Source organism: Drosophila albomicans, chromosome 4 (assembly GCF_009650485.2).
Source record: "Drosophila albomicans strain 15112-1751.03 chromosome 4, ASM965048v2, whole genome shotgun sequence".
Taxonomy (NCBI): Eukaryota; Metazoa; Arthropoda; class Insecta; order Diptera; family Drosophilidae; genus Drosophila; species Drosophila albomicans.
Window position 1 is genome coordinate 1,519,400 of NC_047630.2, and position 18,294 is coordinate 1,537,693.

At 29.8% G+C, this 18,294-nt stretch overlaps 1 protein-coding gene across 12 annotated transcripts; it reads left to right on the forward strand.

Annotated features, from left to right (window-relative positions):
- Positions 1-542: 542 nt before the first annotated feature.
- On the forward strand, positions 543-18,294 carry LOC117573225 (calcium/calmodulin-dependent protein kinase type II alpha chain). Of its 12 annotated transcripts, none has more exons than XR_007955161.1 (16): positions 543-691; positions 2,884-3,111; positions 3,177-3,271; positions 3,334-3,393; positions 3,585-3,639; positions 3,939-4,264; positions 4,340-4,434; positions 6,819-6,941; positions 7,011-7,299; positions 8,961-9,017; positions 10,479-10,544; positions 12,958-13,036; positions 13,113-13,207; positions 13,277-13,391; positions 14,890-15,219; positions 18,063-18,294. XR_007955161.1 is itself a non-coding variant. In XM_034256264.2 (16 exons), the coding sequence occupies exons 2-16, from the start codon at positions 3,047-3,049 to the stop codon at positions 15,032-15,034; spliced, it is 1,596 nt and encodes a 531-aa protein (XP_034112155.1). In that variant the 5' UTR covers positions 545-691; positions 2,884-3,046; the 3' UTR covers positions 15,035-15,329. The 12 variants fall into 12 exon arrangements, 10 of the variants coding, with proteins under 10 accessions (XP_051862203.1, XP_034112152.1, XP_034112154.1 ...); XR_007955160.1 differs by lacking the exon at positions 18,063-18,294 and adding an exon at positions 15,796-16,037; XM_034256264.2 differs by lacking the exon at positions 18,063-18,294 and having other exon boundaries at positions 545-691; positions 7,011-7,137; positions 7,207-7,299; positions 14,890-15,329.

Here is an 18,294-nt window from a genome sequence, read left to right on the forward strand (position 1 = left end):
AAAGTGCGGGCTAAGAAAATTGCACTACTGATTTTTAATTTTTTAAATGTCAGATTTGCCCATGTAAAATACCGTAAGAAAAACGTTTGCTTGTTAAAATTGAATATACATACAAATTCAAAACAGAGCAAACATGTACGCAGGTTAAAAAAAAATTTAAATGTGCTACAAGTTTGCTTGAAATTAATTTCAATTACAATTTGTTAGACATTGGGTTAAAATCTTTCTGTTGGGACTACTACAGCTTTTGATGTTCTATCGATTACTCCGAAAAACATTGTGTGATGTATGTAGTTTAAAAAAGGGTGAAAGCTTTTGCCTTAGGCATGCGTTAGAAAGGTGGAGACTTTCTCTCGGGACTGCATTTGCCGCTCACTATTCCAATGTTAAGGAAGAGCGAAAATACGAATGGCCTCAGAATATTGTGAGATACAGAAATGTATGTAATGTATAATTATGTACGTATTTATATGTACGAAGATATACACCTACATACATATATAGTAGAATACTCCTGATGCTGACTTGGTATTAAAAGCTATCAGTATTGAATTCGCTTTCCTAACAAACGGACGTTCTGCAATACAAGAGTTAATAGTACGGATACATTTGTCGCGTGTGGTCTGCTCTCGTATAATAAGTTCTTCATGCACATACAACCAATAGTGTAACGCAAATTTTATGTAGATATGTATGTATACATGGACACATATTTTTACATTTATATTACATATGTGGAAATTTATACCTATACTCATGGGTGAACTGCGTATATAATTCTTAAATTATAAGATCAATTTAATTTTGTAATACAATGCTGTACTTACTATCTACTATGTATCAACCACAACCACATGATGTAAAATAAAAGCAACACAAATACTTAAGAAAATTGTTCATGGTTTTCTAACGGTATTATTGCTATATTTTTCACTAAATTAAAAACACAATTAATTATAAATATAGCATCCACCCAGCTACATAGATACGATTGTCACCACAGATATATCTGCACATACATACGTATGCTTATATGTATATACACACACACACCTTCCAAAAATAATGAATGCATATGAATGAATATATATATAATAGGAATGTATACATATACAATCTATAAAATATGTACATTTGTAGAAATTTCTTACATTTAAAGAGCATTAACTGCAGCTATTCCACATAAGTAACAAAACATCCATAAATTTTAATTTAATTACATGTTCTTAAATGTTTTAACTATTCTTGCCAAAAAAAGCATATTTATGATTCGTTTCGTTTGGTGTCATTCATTCATTTCTTTATTTCTTTATTTCCATGGTCATACATTTTGGCATATTACAACGTAGCAATGGCGAATTAAATCAAATTATCTCACTCTCGTAGAGTTCTTTCAGTGAAACAAACTTATTTAATTTGTTAGATACATATGTGAATATATATATATATAACTTTTGATTGATAACATATTGATGTATGTATGGACATCGATAAGCATATTTCGAAAGTTTTTCAATAACACATTTCAATGTGTATAGAGAAATACAAAAACACATTGGTACAATTGTTATTTTTTCGTTTGCATGCGTTTTCTAAATATAAAAAACTTTTATGATAATATGACAGTTTAATTTCAGTTATTCACATTAATATATACATTCATATGTCTGTACATGTAACATATGTACATATGCTCGAATTCATATTTTGATGTCATCTTATCTTGTGATATACGTACATACATGTACATATTACAGACAGACAAATGGAATAACGATGGGAAATATATTCACATTCGTGTTCATGCGCGGCGAAATTGGAATTTCGGAGAGTAAATTGTGTTTATATGTCATCCGTGCATGCATGTATCCATATTCATATATGTACATGCATTCATAATTATAGGAATCAATGTTAGATCCTTTCCTTAAATTGCTTATGCACATACTTATGTAGAAGAATGTATGTACATAAGTATAAGTGAATATTTGCAACAAGTTAGATTCTAGTGCCTTACGTATATGTACATACATATATGCATATGTCCTTAACTTGCATAATATAATATACTTGAGAATAAGTGTATGCCATACAAATATACATTAATGTATCATAATGTACATATACTATTATTATATATGATAAATCCCATACACCCATACATATCTATGCATGTATATGTCAAATTGTGAATAGTACCGTATCTTTGAATACTTGGCTGACTTCCAGGAAAACCAAATCTTGGCAAAGATTGGATAACTAATATGGCATTTAATAACTAAAAAAAAGTTGAGCGCAATACAAAAGTTTAAGTTAATACAAAATACAATACAAAAGTATAATAAAAATTGTATCCATCTGCGTTTAACAGATTAACAGGCCATCTGTTGACCGAGTGAAAAGGCCGAAATGTTGTACACATGTACATACCATAAATACATACATACAGCATACATACAGCATATGTGCGTGCGCCTTTTGGTTTACCACACACATCCATATGTAAACACAAATAAATATTTTGTCTCTTTTTTGTATATTAATACAAAAATGTTATAATAAAGATTCACATCTTTGTCCAATTTGGTGGATATTTTTTGACCCACAGAAAATACTATTACGTAGTGTGACCATTAGTGAGAAAAATCGATTTAATACTAAATGACGTTCATTTGTAAAATCACTTTCAACAAATTCTTTGATTATTGGAAGTTCTGTGTGACCTTTAATTGTTGATAACCAGCTAAATAAATTAAAAAATAATATTTATGAAAATCCTCACTTGTTTCATCTTTGTATGCATAAGTATGTATATCGTTAATACATTATTGATTTATTTACATGTACATATGTATGTAACATTTGCCTTTGTATCATCTACAGAGCCGTCGTAATTTAATGTGGATATTCAGAAAACGGAGTCTTGCAATTGGAACAGAATAAAAAATAAAGTTCAACAACAAATTCCAAGTTACCGACAATCAAGTCGTTTAAGCGCAATTTATAAGCAACACACACAATAGATTTTCTCAAGTGTGCCATCGCGATGGCTGCTCCAGCAGCCTGTACGCGTTTCTCCGATAACTATGATATAAAGGAAGAACTTGGAAAGTATGTACCTAATTTAAATACTTTAAAAACCGGAAGTAATTATCGTAAACTTCTTGTTATTGCAGAGGCGCCTTTTCGATAGTTAAACGATGTGTCCAAAAGTCGACAGGATTTGAGTTTGCTGCAAAGATTATCAATACTAAGAAACTTACAGCAAGAGGTAAGCACATGTGCAATTAAACAATATACATAGCTTGCCAAATTTTTAAATTTTGCTAACAGATTTTCAGAAATTGGAAAGGGAGGCTCGCATATGCCGTAAATTGCACCATCCTAACATTGGTATGTTCATAGTATGTTAAACCAATATGCATATAATTTGTATAACTCTCATGCGACAAGCGGCATTTGACATTTGTTATATATATTTAGTGCATATTATTCATATATAGAATCGGTAGATATAATACAACAAAAGTTGCGATTTGGTATATATATGTATATATATATTTTGATTTTTCAAAAATTTTCAGTTCGATTACATGACAGTATACAGGAGGAGAACTATCATTATCTCGTTTTTGATCTGTAAGTAGCCATACTACTAATACATACTAATGAAAGAAAGGCTTTATAATAAAACTTTTTAAATAGTAAAAAACAATGACTCGACTATTGTTTACTGAGATTCATAGTTCATCCTTTTCTCGTTGAGTTAAAATTAGTATTTGTCAATATGAATGTAATTCCCTGAATACCTGCACACTTAATTTGTAAATTAAAACTAAAATGTTAAAAATACTTGCTAAAATTTTAGAGTTGAAAATTACACTGATCTGATCAAGCCAAAATCAAACCAAATTGACAATTACAAATACATTTTACAGTGTAACTGGTGGTGAGCTATTCGAAGATATTGTTGCACGTGAATTTTATTCAGAGGCTGATGCATCACATTGTATTCAACAAATATTGGAATCGGTTAATCACTGCCACCAGAATGGTGTGGTGCATCGAGATCTCAAGCCAGAGAATTTACTATTAGCTAGTAAGGCAAAGGGTGCAGCTGTGAAACTCGCTGACTTTGGTCTAGCCATTGAAGTACAAGGCGATCATCAGGCATGGTTTGGATTTGCGGGTACTCCGGGTTATCTATCACCTGAAGTTTTGAAAAAGGAGCCTTACGGCAAATCGGTAGATATATGGGCATGTGGTAAGCAAACTCATATTATATACTAAATAAATTAAATATTAGCCACTGACATATAAAACTTATATATTTATATAGGAGTCATTCTTTACATTTTGCTTGTGGGCTATCCACCATTCTGGGATGAGGATCAACATCGATTGTACTCACAAATTAAGGCTGGAGCCTATGATGTAAGAAGTATATTTAGTTTAGCACCGATTTTTCAGTGTCTCAATAAGTCTTTTTGTTTGTACAAAGTGATTTATAAGGACATTTTGGTTTCTTCAATGTCGCAATAGCGCTATGCTACATATATGGGGCGACTTTTCCGACATATGCTGCACATTTCACCAACAATTAGCTGTTTTTTTTTTTTATAAAATACTGCAACATTTTCTCCGTTTTTTGTCATTCGCAATGAAAAGTTCTACATATCTTTATAGGTACATTGAAAAATTTAATTTCGTTATAGAGAACTTTATTGACCAAATAATTTATTTAGACAATAGCCATATATATTATATGGGGACATTGAAAAATTGGCCCTTATGCCGGACAAGGACTCCTTATTATTTCTGTGAATAGAAAATATTTAAAATAATATGTAAAATGCTTTTATTTATTTATTTAATTGATATAAATATTAATATATATGGGTACTCAAAAAAAATGATACACCACTACCAAAACAATAAATTTAATTTAGTCTTTATTTGTTTGTATATGGGTAATTCTCTGACTGAATTTGAATCTGTCACGTGTGACCTTTTCAGTGAAAAAACATAAACTCAAACAATTTTAAAAATAAGTGAAGGTTATTCTTAAAGCTTTGGATTAGCACTATATTTAGAGCTAAGATTGATTTTAGGAACTTGTTATGTTTTACGATAAAATATATAAATTCGTTCATTTTTTGGTTTGCGTGCGAATTTGTTAATTTCTGCAATTATCAGAAAGTAAAAAAAAAAATCCAAAACTATTCTTAGCTCTAATTAAAGTTGTAATCTAGAGCTATAAGAATAACTTTTTTTATTTTTAAAATAGCTTAGTTTATGGTTTTTTTTCACTGTAAAGACGGTTGCACGCGACATCCGGTGGAGAATTACCCATATAGAGATATATTATTATACCCGCTACCCATAGGGTAGATGGGTATTATAACTTTGTGCCGACAGGAAAGGAATGTAAAGGTAGAAGGAGGCATCTCCGACCCTATAAATTACATATATTCTTGATCAGCATCAACAGCCGAAACGATCTAGCCATGCCCGTCTGTCCGTCCATCCGTATGAAACACTGGATCTCAGAGACTATAAGAGATAGAGCTATAATTTTTTTCAAGTTTGTTGCAAATTTTTGCCACGCCCACTTCCGCCCCGCAAATCAATAAAAATCGAATAACAAGCGTAATTAGAGTTGTGAATTTCGGCACATACAATAATAAGTATAGTAGTGATTCCTGAAAATTTTATTGCGATCAGATAAAAATTGTGGAAATTATTAAAGAAATACTTTTGCATGGGCAAAAACGCCTACTTACTAGGGGTCTTAGTTGCTTTGGCTGACAATCTGGTATATTGTGCCGTCTATGGTATATTTTGAATCTGGTACTATATCGATATAACAAATATACCAAATATTTTAAAAAATGGTTGGTGTACGGGCAGCGTTTCTCGTTAGATTTAGTCTTTTCTACGTTAAATTTACCAATTTAATTAAGCCTTGGTACAAATTCATTGTTTTATAATCTCTTTACTTTGTGCTCTATATCCTCTTCTCTCAATCCTTTCACTTTACATCACTATATTATTTTATTATGATTTAAAAGAAAATAGAAATTACTAGGGACATTTCGCTGATTTTTACATTGTTCAAGATGAAGTGCAATATGAACTCTTATTTTCCTCACGTTCGCGATGATGTGTTTTTTATTCAATCTTTATGTATAGCAAATAGTTCTTATAAAATGCATTAAACACCAAAAAAACATTTTGGTGAATGTATGTTTTTGACATAATTCACAAAACTTCGGCATTTAACTCAAATAAAATTAAAATTAATTTACCTTTTTTTGATATACCCATATAATAATTTATTTAATTCAAAAGGTGATTTATGGTTTATGTTACTTATCCACTGTTTTTCTTGGAATTTTCATACCGTAATGCCAAAGACACGAAAAAAGTAAACATTTAGTAATTACAGTAGAATCCGGTTATAACGACTCCACTTATAGTGTCCGTCCGGTTATTGCGACGAAAAGTCAATGGCTTGGTTGGTCCCCATACAAACTTATATGAAAGGGCCTCCGCTTAGTACGTCTCCGCTTTTAGCGGCAAACCGTTTATACGGACGGAATTTTTCAGCTAAATTACTTATAAAGAACGAAACGTAACGCCAGTTTAAAAATGCGAAATTGTAATTGCGACAAATTAATTTTTTCCCCAAGTGTCCAAATTTAAAAATATATCGCTTAAAGGTATATGTACATTATGAATAAATTGCGTTTTGATTTTTATTTAACTCATTCATTAGTAAAGTTGAGTTCTCCTTTTCTCTAATTGATAATTTATAGTATCCATCACCAGAGTGGGATACTGTAACACCAGAAGCTAAAAATTTAATCAATCAAATGCTTACTGTTAATCCAAATAAGAGAATTACTGCAGCTGAAGCCTTGAAACATCCGTGGATATGTGTATGTATTCGATATTAAACTTCAATTTATTTAGATTTTATATACAATTAAATTTATTTAAATTAATAGCAAAGGGAACGCGTGGCTTCAGTAGTCCATCGCCAAGAAACAGTTGATTGTCTCAAAAAATTCAACGCGCGTCGTAAACTTAAGGGCGCTATACTAACAACAATGTTGGCCACTAGGAATTTTTCAAGTATGTTCATGCCTTCATATATAAAACATTATTTTCTGTTTTTCATCAAAAAATTTATTTCACATAAAGGTAGAAGCATGATAACCAAGAAAGGGGATGGATCACAAGTGAAGGAATCAACTGATTCATCTAGCACAACTCTTGAAGACGACGACGTTAAAGGTAAGGCGTACTATTTTATAACAATTTTAAAAGAGTCGATATAGTTTTATTTTATTGCCTTTGTACTGACAAAAAACTGCAGAATCTGTTTTTATTTAAAATTTTGAAAGCAGCAATTGTACAGCTGATTACCCGTATATATTGCGAGTCAATTAATGATTGATTAAACGATCAAAATAAGATTTGATATTCCACAAAGTCAATACTTTTAAGAGGATATTATATACAAAAATTATGTACAAATTAGTCATACAATTTTTTTTCTATCTTTTTCGCATGTATTTTATTTTGTTCTTCAATGTCGTTAATAGTTGTCGTATTTTATTTTGTTGCCTGTTTTTTTTTTTGTTTCAAATTATGTTAATTAACGCTTCAAATAGGTTTTCCATAAACATTTTATTTTAAACAGATTATGCTATTGAAATTTGATCAATTCCAAAAATTCGAATAATACAATCTATGTAGATGATTGCTAAAAACTATATGACTACGAAATATGTAAATAATTTATGCTCATTAATAAGAAACGTAAATGATTCGATATTATTGAGGGGTTAAAAATATTTATTTATTTATTTTAGAAGGGTATTATAACTTTGTGCCGGCAGGAAATGTATGTAACTGGTAGAACAAGGCATCTCCGACCCTATAAAGTATATATACTCTTGATCAGCGTCAACAGCCGAGACGATCTAGTCATGTCCGAAAATTTGGCTGCCATCAGATAAAAATTGTCGAAGCTATTAAAGAAATACTTTTGTATGGGTAATAACGCCTACTTACTAGGGGTCTTAGTTGCTTTGGCTGACAATCTGGTATATTATGCCGTCTATGGTATATTTTGAATGCGGTACTATATCGATATACCAATTATACCATTTGGTATATTTGTAGTATTTTGTAGTATATTCGGTATATTTTGAGAAAAATACAGAATTTTTTTTTTTTTTTTTATTCAAAATGGGTGGCGGGTATCTCACAGTCGAGTACACTCGACTGTAGCTTTCTTACTTGTTCATTTTTGGTTTGGGTTAGCATATGTACATAGGAACATCATTAGGTTAATATAATGTTATGTATTGTTATGAAGACAAATTATTATTTTTTTGGGTTTACAAAATGTAATTTTAATTTGCTTTCTACCTTTTTGAATATGAGGCTTATATTGAATATTGAGATACTATCATATTTGTACATTTATTTACGTTTAAATTGTTTAAAGATACCATATAGACAAACATTTTCTACTCGACTGTTCTCCGTAATTATAAATCAATGCACATGTATGTGAAAGTGATTAATGGACCTAATCTAAACGTATTCAGAATTGATCATGTACGAGTACAGTTCGTGAATATTAAACTATTATTCATTATTAACGATAATAATTTAAAAAAAAAAATGGATGGTTTTGTTTTAATTTTGCGTACATAATATTCTTTTCATTTTTATAATTAATATTTAAGCACAATGCTATTATTTATGTTGTTGCACTTTTTTAAGCATTTTAAAGAAAATCGAGATTTAACAACAAACTAATCTCGTTGCGTAGGATGACGATGATTTCGTATTCAGAAATATAGCTATTTTCCCACAGAATTATAATTCAAGTCACAACACTATCGCATTATCAATTATGAAATTTATTTGTATTTTTTTAGAAGATAAAAAAGGAATTGTTGATCGCAGTACTACAGTCATATCAAAAGATCCAGAAGGTAATGTTCATCTAACATTTATAATTCGTTTTTTATTTTTTTGTTTTTTTTTTTTTTTTTTGGTTCAAGTCACCAAACACATTATCCAATTCTATGATTGATTTCATCTGATTTATTATTTGAAAGCCCTTGAAATAGAATGAATAGTTATCGATTAATCAGTATTTATTGATTGATATTATATTAGGTTTTTAAGAGAGTCAATATATGTACGTATTTTATTATTCTCTTGGCTGAGATAGAATAGTCGTTATTATGGATTCGATTTGAATTTCAGTTATGGAGCTGATTTCATTGGAATAAAATGGAACCGTCATTTGTTGAATCAAAAAATTGACAGCTTCTAACTATTTATTTTAGTTATTTAGCACTTCAACCGTTTTACCGACAAATTAATTTATTCTTCTCGTCGCTTTGCCAAGTTATAGGTAATGTTACTATTTTTCAATTATAAAAAGCCATTTTTATCTTAAAAAAAAAGATATATGACGCTAGATTTTGTTATAGTTTTTTTTTCCTTAAAAAACTCATAAGTATTACAATTTAGAATGCACTATAAAACAAATTTTTATCAACAAAATTTGCACAATGCAGAGCAGAAAGAGAAAGAGAATGTAGTAATAGGTCAGGATCAAATTCTGTATATTCGAGACCACGGTTGAATATATTTAGTTTTATTGTTTTTGAAATCCAGTACAAGGCCATATTAAAAATTATATTTTGCCGCCGTTTAATGATCTTACGTATTATATAAGGCGAATATACCAATATATAATACGGAAAGTGCCAATTACGAGCGAGGCACACAATAATTCCTTCTCTTTCTCTCTCTTAGTCTCTGACTCTTTGATCTATTACAGATCGCATATTAAATTTTTGCTAAATGCTCATCCAGTAAAGGGAACGATTAAATGCAGTTACAAGTAATTGTATGTATTTTGTGACCTGCCGCAAAGCTAATATACTCAAGCTTTTGTAGCTTTTTTGCGAATACTTCAACATTATATTTGTCGTACTTTTAAATTACTTATTTAGCTAGATGCGCGCTTCATATATATTAAACTGAGTTGGGAATAAAATTTGTTATATTCCGTTGTATTTTTATTGTATCCCTGAGAATGGAATATTTTTCTCTGAAAGGGAAAAAACCTTATAATGTATAACACTTTTGGTTGAACATACATGCGCATAATTTTAGTTTAGTGTACCAGTGACTCAATTTATGTTGAATAATTAGGTAAATTTAATGGTTACATTAACTCCCTTTAAACTTTCAAATTGAATTGCAATTACTTTACAGCATTAACGAACACAAAATCACTTCATTCATTTTATTTTCATTGTCATGTACATTTTTCCCCAAATTATGTGTACATAATATATGTATATAAATAACTATATATATATTATATATATATATATATATAATATATATATATATGTATGTATGTGTGGTTTTAGAAATAAGGATTGTGTGTCCTGCAAAAGCTTGCCAGCAAATCTCAGGAAACTCACAGTGCTCTTCAGGTATGTATGTACAGCCATTTTAATGATATAATATCAAAAATTCTTTTCTAGTCTTCTATCAATCATTTAATCGGTCACTCGCATGCTTATTAACAATAATAACCTTCAATTTATTTGTTTACTGTTGTCTTTTTTTGTGCATTATTATTTACGAGCAACGAACACTTGAATTGTATAGATTGTCTTGTATATAATCTTAATGTATAAAGAACTAATGTTATATGAAAATGCATGAAGTTTGTAAACCCGCTACTCATAAGTAGAATAAGGTATTTTCTACCCCATAAATATACACTGATAATCTTAATCTTAATACATATGTACAAATTTAGTAACCCATTAACAATGTATCGAATGTAGAGCAGAAGTAGACATATACCACTCATGAAGTACATCTTTTCGGAATCATCATCAGCAGCTTAGATGATTAAGTTGTAACTGTTCAACCTAGCACCTATAGATAAATAGATATTCCATGTTAGATCTTCAATCTGGATTATCCATTAGACCCACATGACTTGATTTATTTCAGAATAAACATTCGTAATGATTTCGGAAGTGTCACCTTTTGGCTATTACATATATACATTTTTGGTTGCCACTAATATCAATATAGGCCACTTTTTAACGGTCAAGAAATGTAGTATTGCGGTAAACCAATAATGGGAATCATCGAAGTTATTTAAGAAATGATTACCATGAATCCACGTTTCTTAAATGAGCTCTTAGCTTCTGGTAGGAAGTTCATATTTTATTTGCACTTCTTAAGGATGCGAAGAAAGTAATTAGAGATTCTATATTAGTATTGGCGCGGCGTCGTATTACAGATATTAAATAGTAGGTTGTCATTTCAAATAACTCATAAATCAGGATTTTTCATTCTCTCTCTAGATAGGCAAGAGCTTTAAATTGTTAGTAAAGTCCTTCAGGGTTCAATCTCTACAATCTTCAACCATGTGGGGGAAAACTGTCAATTCTTCTCCAACAGTAAGACCTTACCGTAGACAAACAGTAAACCTTAGAATTTTCTTTAATTTAAATATGTATCTGGAGTTTTGCGAATTGATGCCAAAATGGAAAAACTTCATATAAACAAAGCTATACAAAATATTAAAAAAAATTACTCCGAAAAATTTGAGGGTTCTTGCTGATCTCTACGTCATCGCCGGCGGTTATATTTAACTTGCTACCAACAACAAGGGTATTATGACTATATATGTACCAACCAGAGGGCGGCGAGTCCGATCTTAATCATAGTCAACAGTCGAGACAATATAGGCATCTCTGTCTGTCCGTCTATATAACTACACTATAAAAAATAGAGCTATACTTTTTTCAACAGGACTTGTAATGTTTGTAATCAAGTTTCAAATTTTCAATCAGATCAGATAAAAATTGTCGAAGTTTTTAATAAATAATTTTGATTGGCAAATAACGCCTATAGTAATCAGGTTACTTTGGCTGAGAGATATACCAAATATTGCCTAACCAAAAAAGTAATCTCCGACTCCATAAAATATATAGATTCTTGATCAGCGTCAACAACCGAGACGATATAAACATGTCTATCTAGACCGTCTGTCCATCTGCCGGTATGAAAAACTATATAAACACAAGATTTTCTTCGACAGCATTTGTTATGTTTGCACGCAGAATATTTGGGATATTTTTATACCCGCTACCCATATGGTAGAAGGGTATTATAACTTTGTGCCGGCAGGAATATATATATTCTTGATCACCATCAATAGCCGGAACGATCTAGCCATGTCCGTCTGTCCGTATATACACCTAGATCTCAGAGACTATAAGAGATTGAGCTATCAACCAATGTGTAATTATCGTTTCTTACTCTAACATAAAATGACTGTTTTTTTCATACAAGTACTTCAGTAAATTAATGAAGTTAATTTGAAACATAATCTACATAAACCATAATTTATTTCATAAACATAAGCCAAAAAGAGCGTTAAAGAAAAATTGTCGTTCGTTTAATAAGAATTAAATTTCTTTTTTGGGGAAAAAATTATAACTGATCACATAGATTGAAAATACAATATAATTCGCTATTTTTATTTTCAAAATGTAATTTTAGTGTTACTCCAAGCTGTAAGTTAGTCTAGTTTGTGTCATTGAATAGACCACAATATATACTGCAAATATATTTTATATACGGCTTACGAATAATTTAACAAAATTGTTAGTGTTGGTTTTTAATTTATTGATTGCGGTTCTGTTGCGCTGTTTCATTGGTGCGTTGGATCTTTGGATCGTTCAAATGTATTCAAATTCTCATTTTACTCTATCGTAAACCATAAATTCATCTATGGTTGTAATCTCTGTACAATATTTTTTTTACATCCCAAATACTTCAATAATTATGATTAATCATTAACCATTACTTGATTCAAAGCAGCCAGACGACAGGAAATTATCAAAATCACAGAACAATTGATTGAGGCAATCAACAGCGGTGACTTCGATGGATATACGTATGTTTCCATTTTTTCCCCCTTATTTTAAATAACCCATATTAACAATATTACTTATATTTTATAATATATATAGTAAAATATGTGATCCACATCTAACGGCTTTCGAACCAGAGGCATTAGGCAATTTAGTCGAAGGAATTGATTTCCACAAATTTTATTTTGAAAATGGTAAATAACACTGAAACAATGCGACAACAGCAAAATTCCATTTGACGTCGTTTTTTTTTTTTTTAACAGTTCTTGGTAAAAATTGCAAGGCAATAAACACTACAATACTAAATCCCCATGTACATTTGCTAGGAGAGGAAGCGGCTTGCATTGCCTATGTAAGGCTTACTCAATATATTGACAAGTGAGTTATTACATTATATAATTATTATGTTATGTTTATAAGTTTTTATTGTCTGAAATATAAAACTATGCATGCATAGTTTATACGACCAAATCTGGCCCAAATGTATCTTCGTTAAAAAAAAAATATTTAAAAAAGCTAAAAAAAATATTTAAAAAGTCTTAAAATTCTTAGAGGGATTTTTAAAGTCTTAAAATTCTTAGAAGGATTTTGTAATTATTCGTTCAAAACTATGTTAACTAATTGTTTAACTCGAGTTTACGAAATTAGCTAGAATAATGTTCATGGACTGTACCAATTTAATATTTACTATAGTTTTATATCAACAAGTGTACTCAAATTCAGCCACCCAAGTCCGCGAGATTTCCGCTACCCATTTCAATAAAACCATATTCTATGGGTGAGTGGGCGTAATAAAAATCTAAAATACTTTATCTGTAAAAAAAATGGTGCTCATTATTATGGTAGCGCATCGGAGCGCATCTCCGACCCTATAAGGTATATATATTCTTGGTCAGCGTCAACAGCCGAGACGATATAGCCATGTCCGTCTGTCCACATAGAAAGCACTTGTTATGTTTGCAAGCATATCAAGTTTGTTTGAAATTTTTGCCACGCTCAATTCCGCCGCGAATTAACAAAAATTGAACAACTAGCCAGCCTAAAGCTAGAGCCACGATTTTTTGTACATATAATAATAACAATAGAATCTGAGAATTTGGATGCAATCAGATAAAAACTATAGATTGTATTTAAGAAATACTTTTCTATGGGCAAAAACGTCTACTTGGTTGATGTGGAACGATGAACGATGAGCACGAGCTTATTTCGTTACACTGTGCATTTGTTTGCATGTATGCGTCTACGTATTCACATGCGCGCCTATATCGGTATGTGCATATGTATATGAAGTTTCGCAGACAAGCAGCTAGCGCATTTCAATTTTGGTTTGCTGCGACGAAAGTCTCGAAGAAGAAGACGACAACAATTGTTCGTGTCTTAGATGTTTGCAGTTAAATGGACTGCGTTGGCTCTGCTGATAGTTTGCAATCTCAACATACATATTGTGCTGTGCGAGTTTGATTCGCGATCGGGAAAACAAGCACATTTTGATTTTTTTAAATCCTTTCCTAGCTTACTGACAGAAGTAATAACTAATTGCGCATTGATTTTTGATGATTTACAATTTTTTACAACATTTGAATATTAAAATGAAGCCGTAATTATTTTTGCAACCACTATTTAACTATATTTAGCAATAATGCTGTTGGTGTATCTATGTATTATATGGTTACTGATAGTACTACATATATGTATAAATATACGAATATATCAATTGGTATATTTTTAGTACTTTTGCGGTATATCCATTTGGTATATTTTAAGAATAATACCGCACTGTTTTGCTTTTATTCAAAATTGGTAGCGGACATCTCATATTATTCTTACTTGTTTATTTTAATATTAATTGATATATTTTTTTCCGACTTGCTTAAAGGCAAGGACATGCACACACTCATCAGTCGGAAGAGACACGCGTTTGGCATCGACGAGATAACAAATGGCAAAATGTCCACTTTCATCGAAGTGCCTCAGGGAAGATTAGTGGGGCAACGACTTTCGATTTTTTACCACAGAAATAGATTCGTGGCCTAAATGGATTATACGTTGAAATTCATTCGACACAATGATGATGTTAGGAACTCTACACTACTTAAAAATTGTACTGACAAAGGATCGTCGTAGTGCACAGCTATCAGCGTTTTGGAGTTAGTCCCTAATAACACAAAATATAAAAATAAATACATATATTGGAGGGGCGAACATTGTAAGTCAATATAATACTATATATTATTTTTCCCCGGTCCGCGTGACCTTCCAAATAAACGTGCGTTCCATTTTCTGCATGCATAAGACGGAAAAAAATAATAAAATATACATACAAATTTATAATTAAAGAAATGTCCAAGAAACATTTGACAATGATCTTCAAATGGCTAATCACTACTAATCTAGCACTTTATGCAAAGCCCTAATACAGTTTTTGACGTCGCACTCACAAACAAACACAAAGTTACTCACACAGCCAATCATTCATGTATTTATAGTTAATAAATAGCAGTAACAAAAACTTTCTTTTAAAAAAAAAATCGATCTCTATAGTTCCAACTTTGCCTGCAAACATAACATAACCTAACAAATTTACATTAGTACGTTGTGAAACTAAAGTTAAATGCTGCTATATGTATGTGTGTGTGTTCACGTTCTTATATATATACACACATATATATACATACATATGAATTTGTAAGTACTAATATGTATATTTCAAACTTAAGAATTTCATCATAATATAAACAAATACTTACATGTTATATCCATTTACGATTTAAATTCTATAAAGTGCATATAGGATAATCAAACGAGTTAAAACAAGGAAACAACACACAGACACACACAATAATACATTCATTAATGATTCTACATATTATGAATGACATTTTGCTGACATTAACTGGCGGCACCAACCTTAGTTATTTAAGCGTAATTAAAACAAACGCAAACGCATTTTCAGATTTAACTTTGCAACTAAATTACTATATGAAGAAGCAAAAATGAAAAATAAAACAAAACAAAACATGATAATGATAATGAGACCTATAGCTATTTAATAACAAAACAATCTATAAATATTTATATTAACAATTTATTGGTATGAAAACATATTCAAGAAAAAACATACAAATTAGTTATCTTCAATAAGGAAAAAGTTGCCCAAATAACACAACAGATTATTTTGTAATCCCACTCCCATTCTATGTCATCGATGTGGATATAAATATACAAATAAATTATAAAAAAAAAATATTGTGCGCAACAAAAAAAAATCGAATAATAGTTAAATTAAAAATTTTATTATAATTACAATTATTACAAAATTAATTATTATCATCATCGTTTATTACAAATTAAAGAAAAGTAAACTAGAATAGCGGAAATACAAAAAAAAAACAAACATCATTTGATGAATTATAACACTTCACTCACTCTTGTAATTTTTTTAATTTGTTTGTTTGCTTTTATTTTTGTAGATGCGTAGTCTAAGTTTATTTAATTACTGTGTATATCTAATTATGTATTTTATAATATGTGTGGAGTGTGAATACAAGTTGAAAAACCCAAAGTCATGTTATTTGTGCACCAAATAATAAATACAAAGTTATAGAAATATCACACGAATTTACAACAGCAAAATGCGTGAAATTAAAAAACAGATGTTTTATTTGTTTATGCCACAAAATGAATTTAATTTACTGCACAACTTCTTAAATTCGGTCGGTATGTATATGTATATGTATGTGAATTGAAGTGTTGTATGTATATTTCAATTTTATGAATTTATTTATAGTATATGCTGTATCCTCAATAATGTTACTCAAATCAAATAATATGCATAGGATACTTAAGGTCATTTACTATACAATAATTATGAACATACATAAATACGTATTAAAATGTGTATATAAATACTCTGGAATGTCACAATCTTTTAGTTTCAGGTAATGTTACGTGTTAATATAAAATTCTTAATACCACTTATGCAAAACAAAGGCAGGCATACATTTTAAATTGGAAAAGGATATTCTTAACGCTTAACGCTCAACACTGTTAAGCTGTCGGGAATACATTTTTAATAAAAACAAACTAAAAATGAACAAAACCTAAATACAAATTACAAATACAAATGAACAAAAATAAAAACAGAATACAAAAAAGATACAAATTTTCTAGTTAATAAAATGTTTTCTTAATAATATCAAGCCCACATATGAGATATATTTATAATTGTAAAATTCAGCTTAATTACAACAAATTATTTCAATTCGGCGGGCTGAGCAAAGAACAATTGTTAAGAACATAAAACAACAGGTTTGTTAAAAGCCAAACAAAATTGATGATTGCCTACGAATTCTTTTATAAATAATTGCTGTAGTTGATATATTTAAAGTAATATTTCTAAAAGTATTTGCAAATAACATAATGCCGCAGCTAATGATAGTTAATTCTCAAAATCAATATTTAAAACTCCATTTATAATTTAAAAAAAAAAAAAAAAAAACAAAAAAACAGAATTTTGTATTTATGGCAAATGATGGGAAAATCTAATATATTATTATTTACAAAAATAACTGTGTTTATTGTCTCCTAAATAAAATCTATAAACAAATATATTTGCAATAAAAATATAAACTTAAATAACTAAAATAAATTCTCAAAATCAATCTCTATTAGTTCGAATTTAATGATTTAAGTATATTTCTATATATTAAATATAGAAAATTGGAATGGAAATGTCAAGGGATTAAGGGATTCTATTGGATTGATAGATAATATAAATGTAATTGTTAATTTAGCATTACAGAAACCTAATGAAATCACTTAAGTCATAATGAAATAAAAACAATATTTCACTGTTCTGAGAAACCGTGATCGTATACAATCATTAATTAGCTCTTATAGGAACATGTGCTTTTGTATGGTATGTGCATCTGTAGTATTCATAAAGTTTTTTAGTCAATATAAATATTTTCATAATCTTTTAATTTAAGTATGATACTAACAACAAGTTGTGTCTAAGTAATTTATTTTATTTAATTTCTATTTTCATAGCAAAAGGCCTAACTTAGTCTTTGGTGTGTACTGTGTCAGTGGTATTCATGCACAAGCGTAAAGATAATTAAACGCTAGTTCAGTCTCGGACAGAATCAATATTTTTTTATTTTTAATTTATTTATTTAACAAACAATCGGAAAGTCATACACTAACCGCTAAACCCTTATACCAATACCGTCATAGCAATAGTACAACTTTTTTATAATAAAGATGTTTTTTTGCAATTGTA

Excerpts from the sequence above, each read along its gene's own strand:
- LOC117573225 (XM_052006243.1), top strand. The coding sequence starts at position 3,047 with ATGGCTGCTCCAGCAGCCTGTACGCGTTTCTCCGATAACTATGATATA. Across the intron at positions 9,018-10,478 it reads CATATCAAAAGATCCAGAAG|AAATAAGGATTGTGTGTCCT; the intron begins GTAATGTTCATC and ends GTGTGGTTTTAG. Across the intron at positions 10,545-12,957 it reads AAACTCACAGTGCTCTTCAG|CAGCCAGACGACAGGAAATT; the intron begins GTATGTATGTAC and ends CTTGATTCAAAG.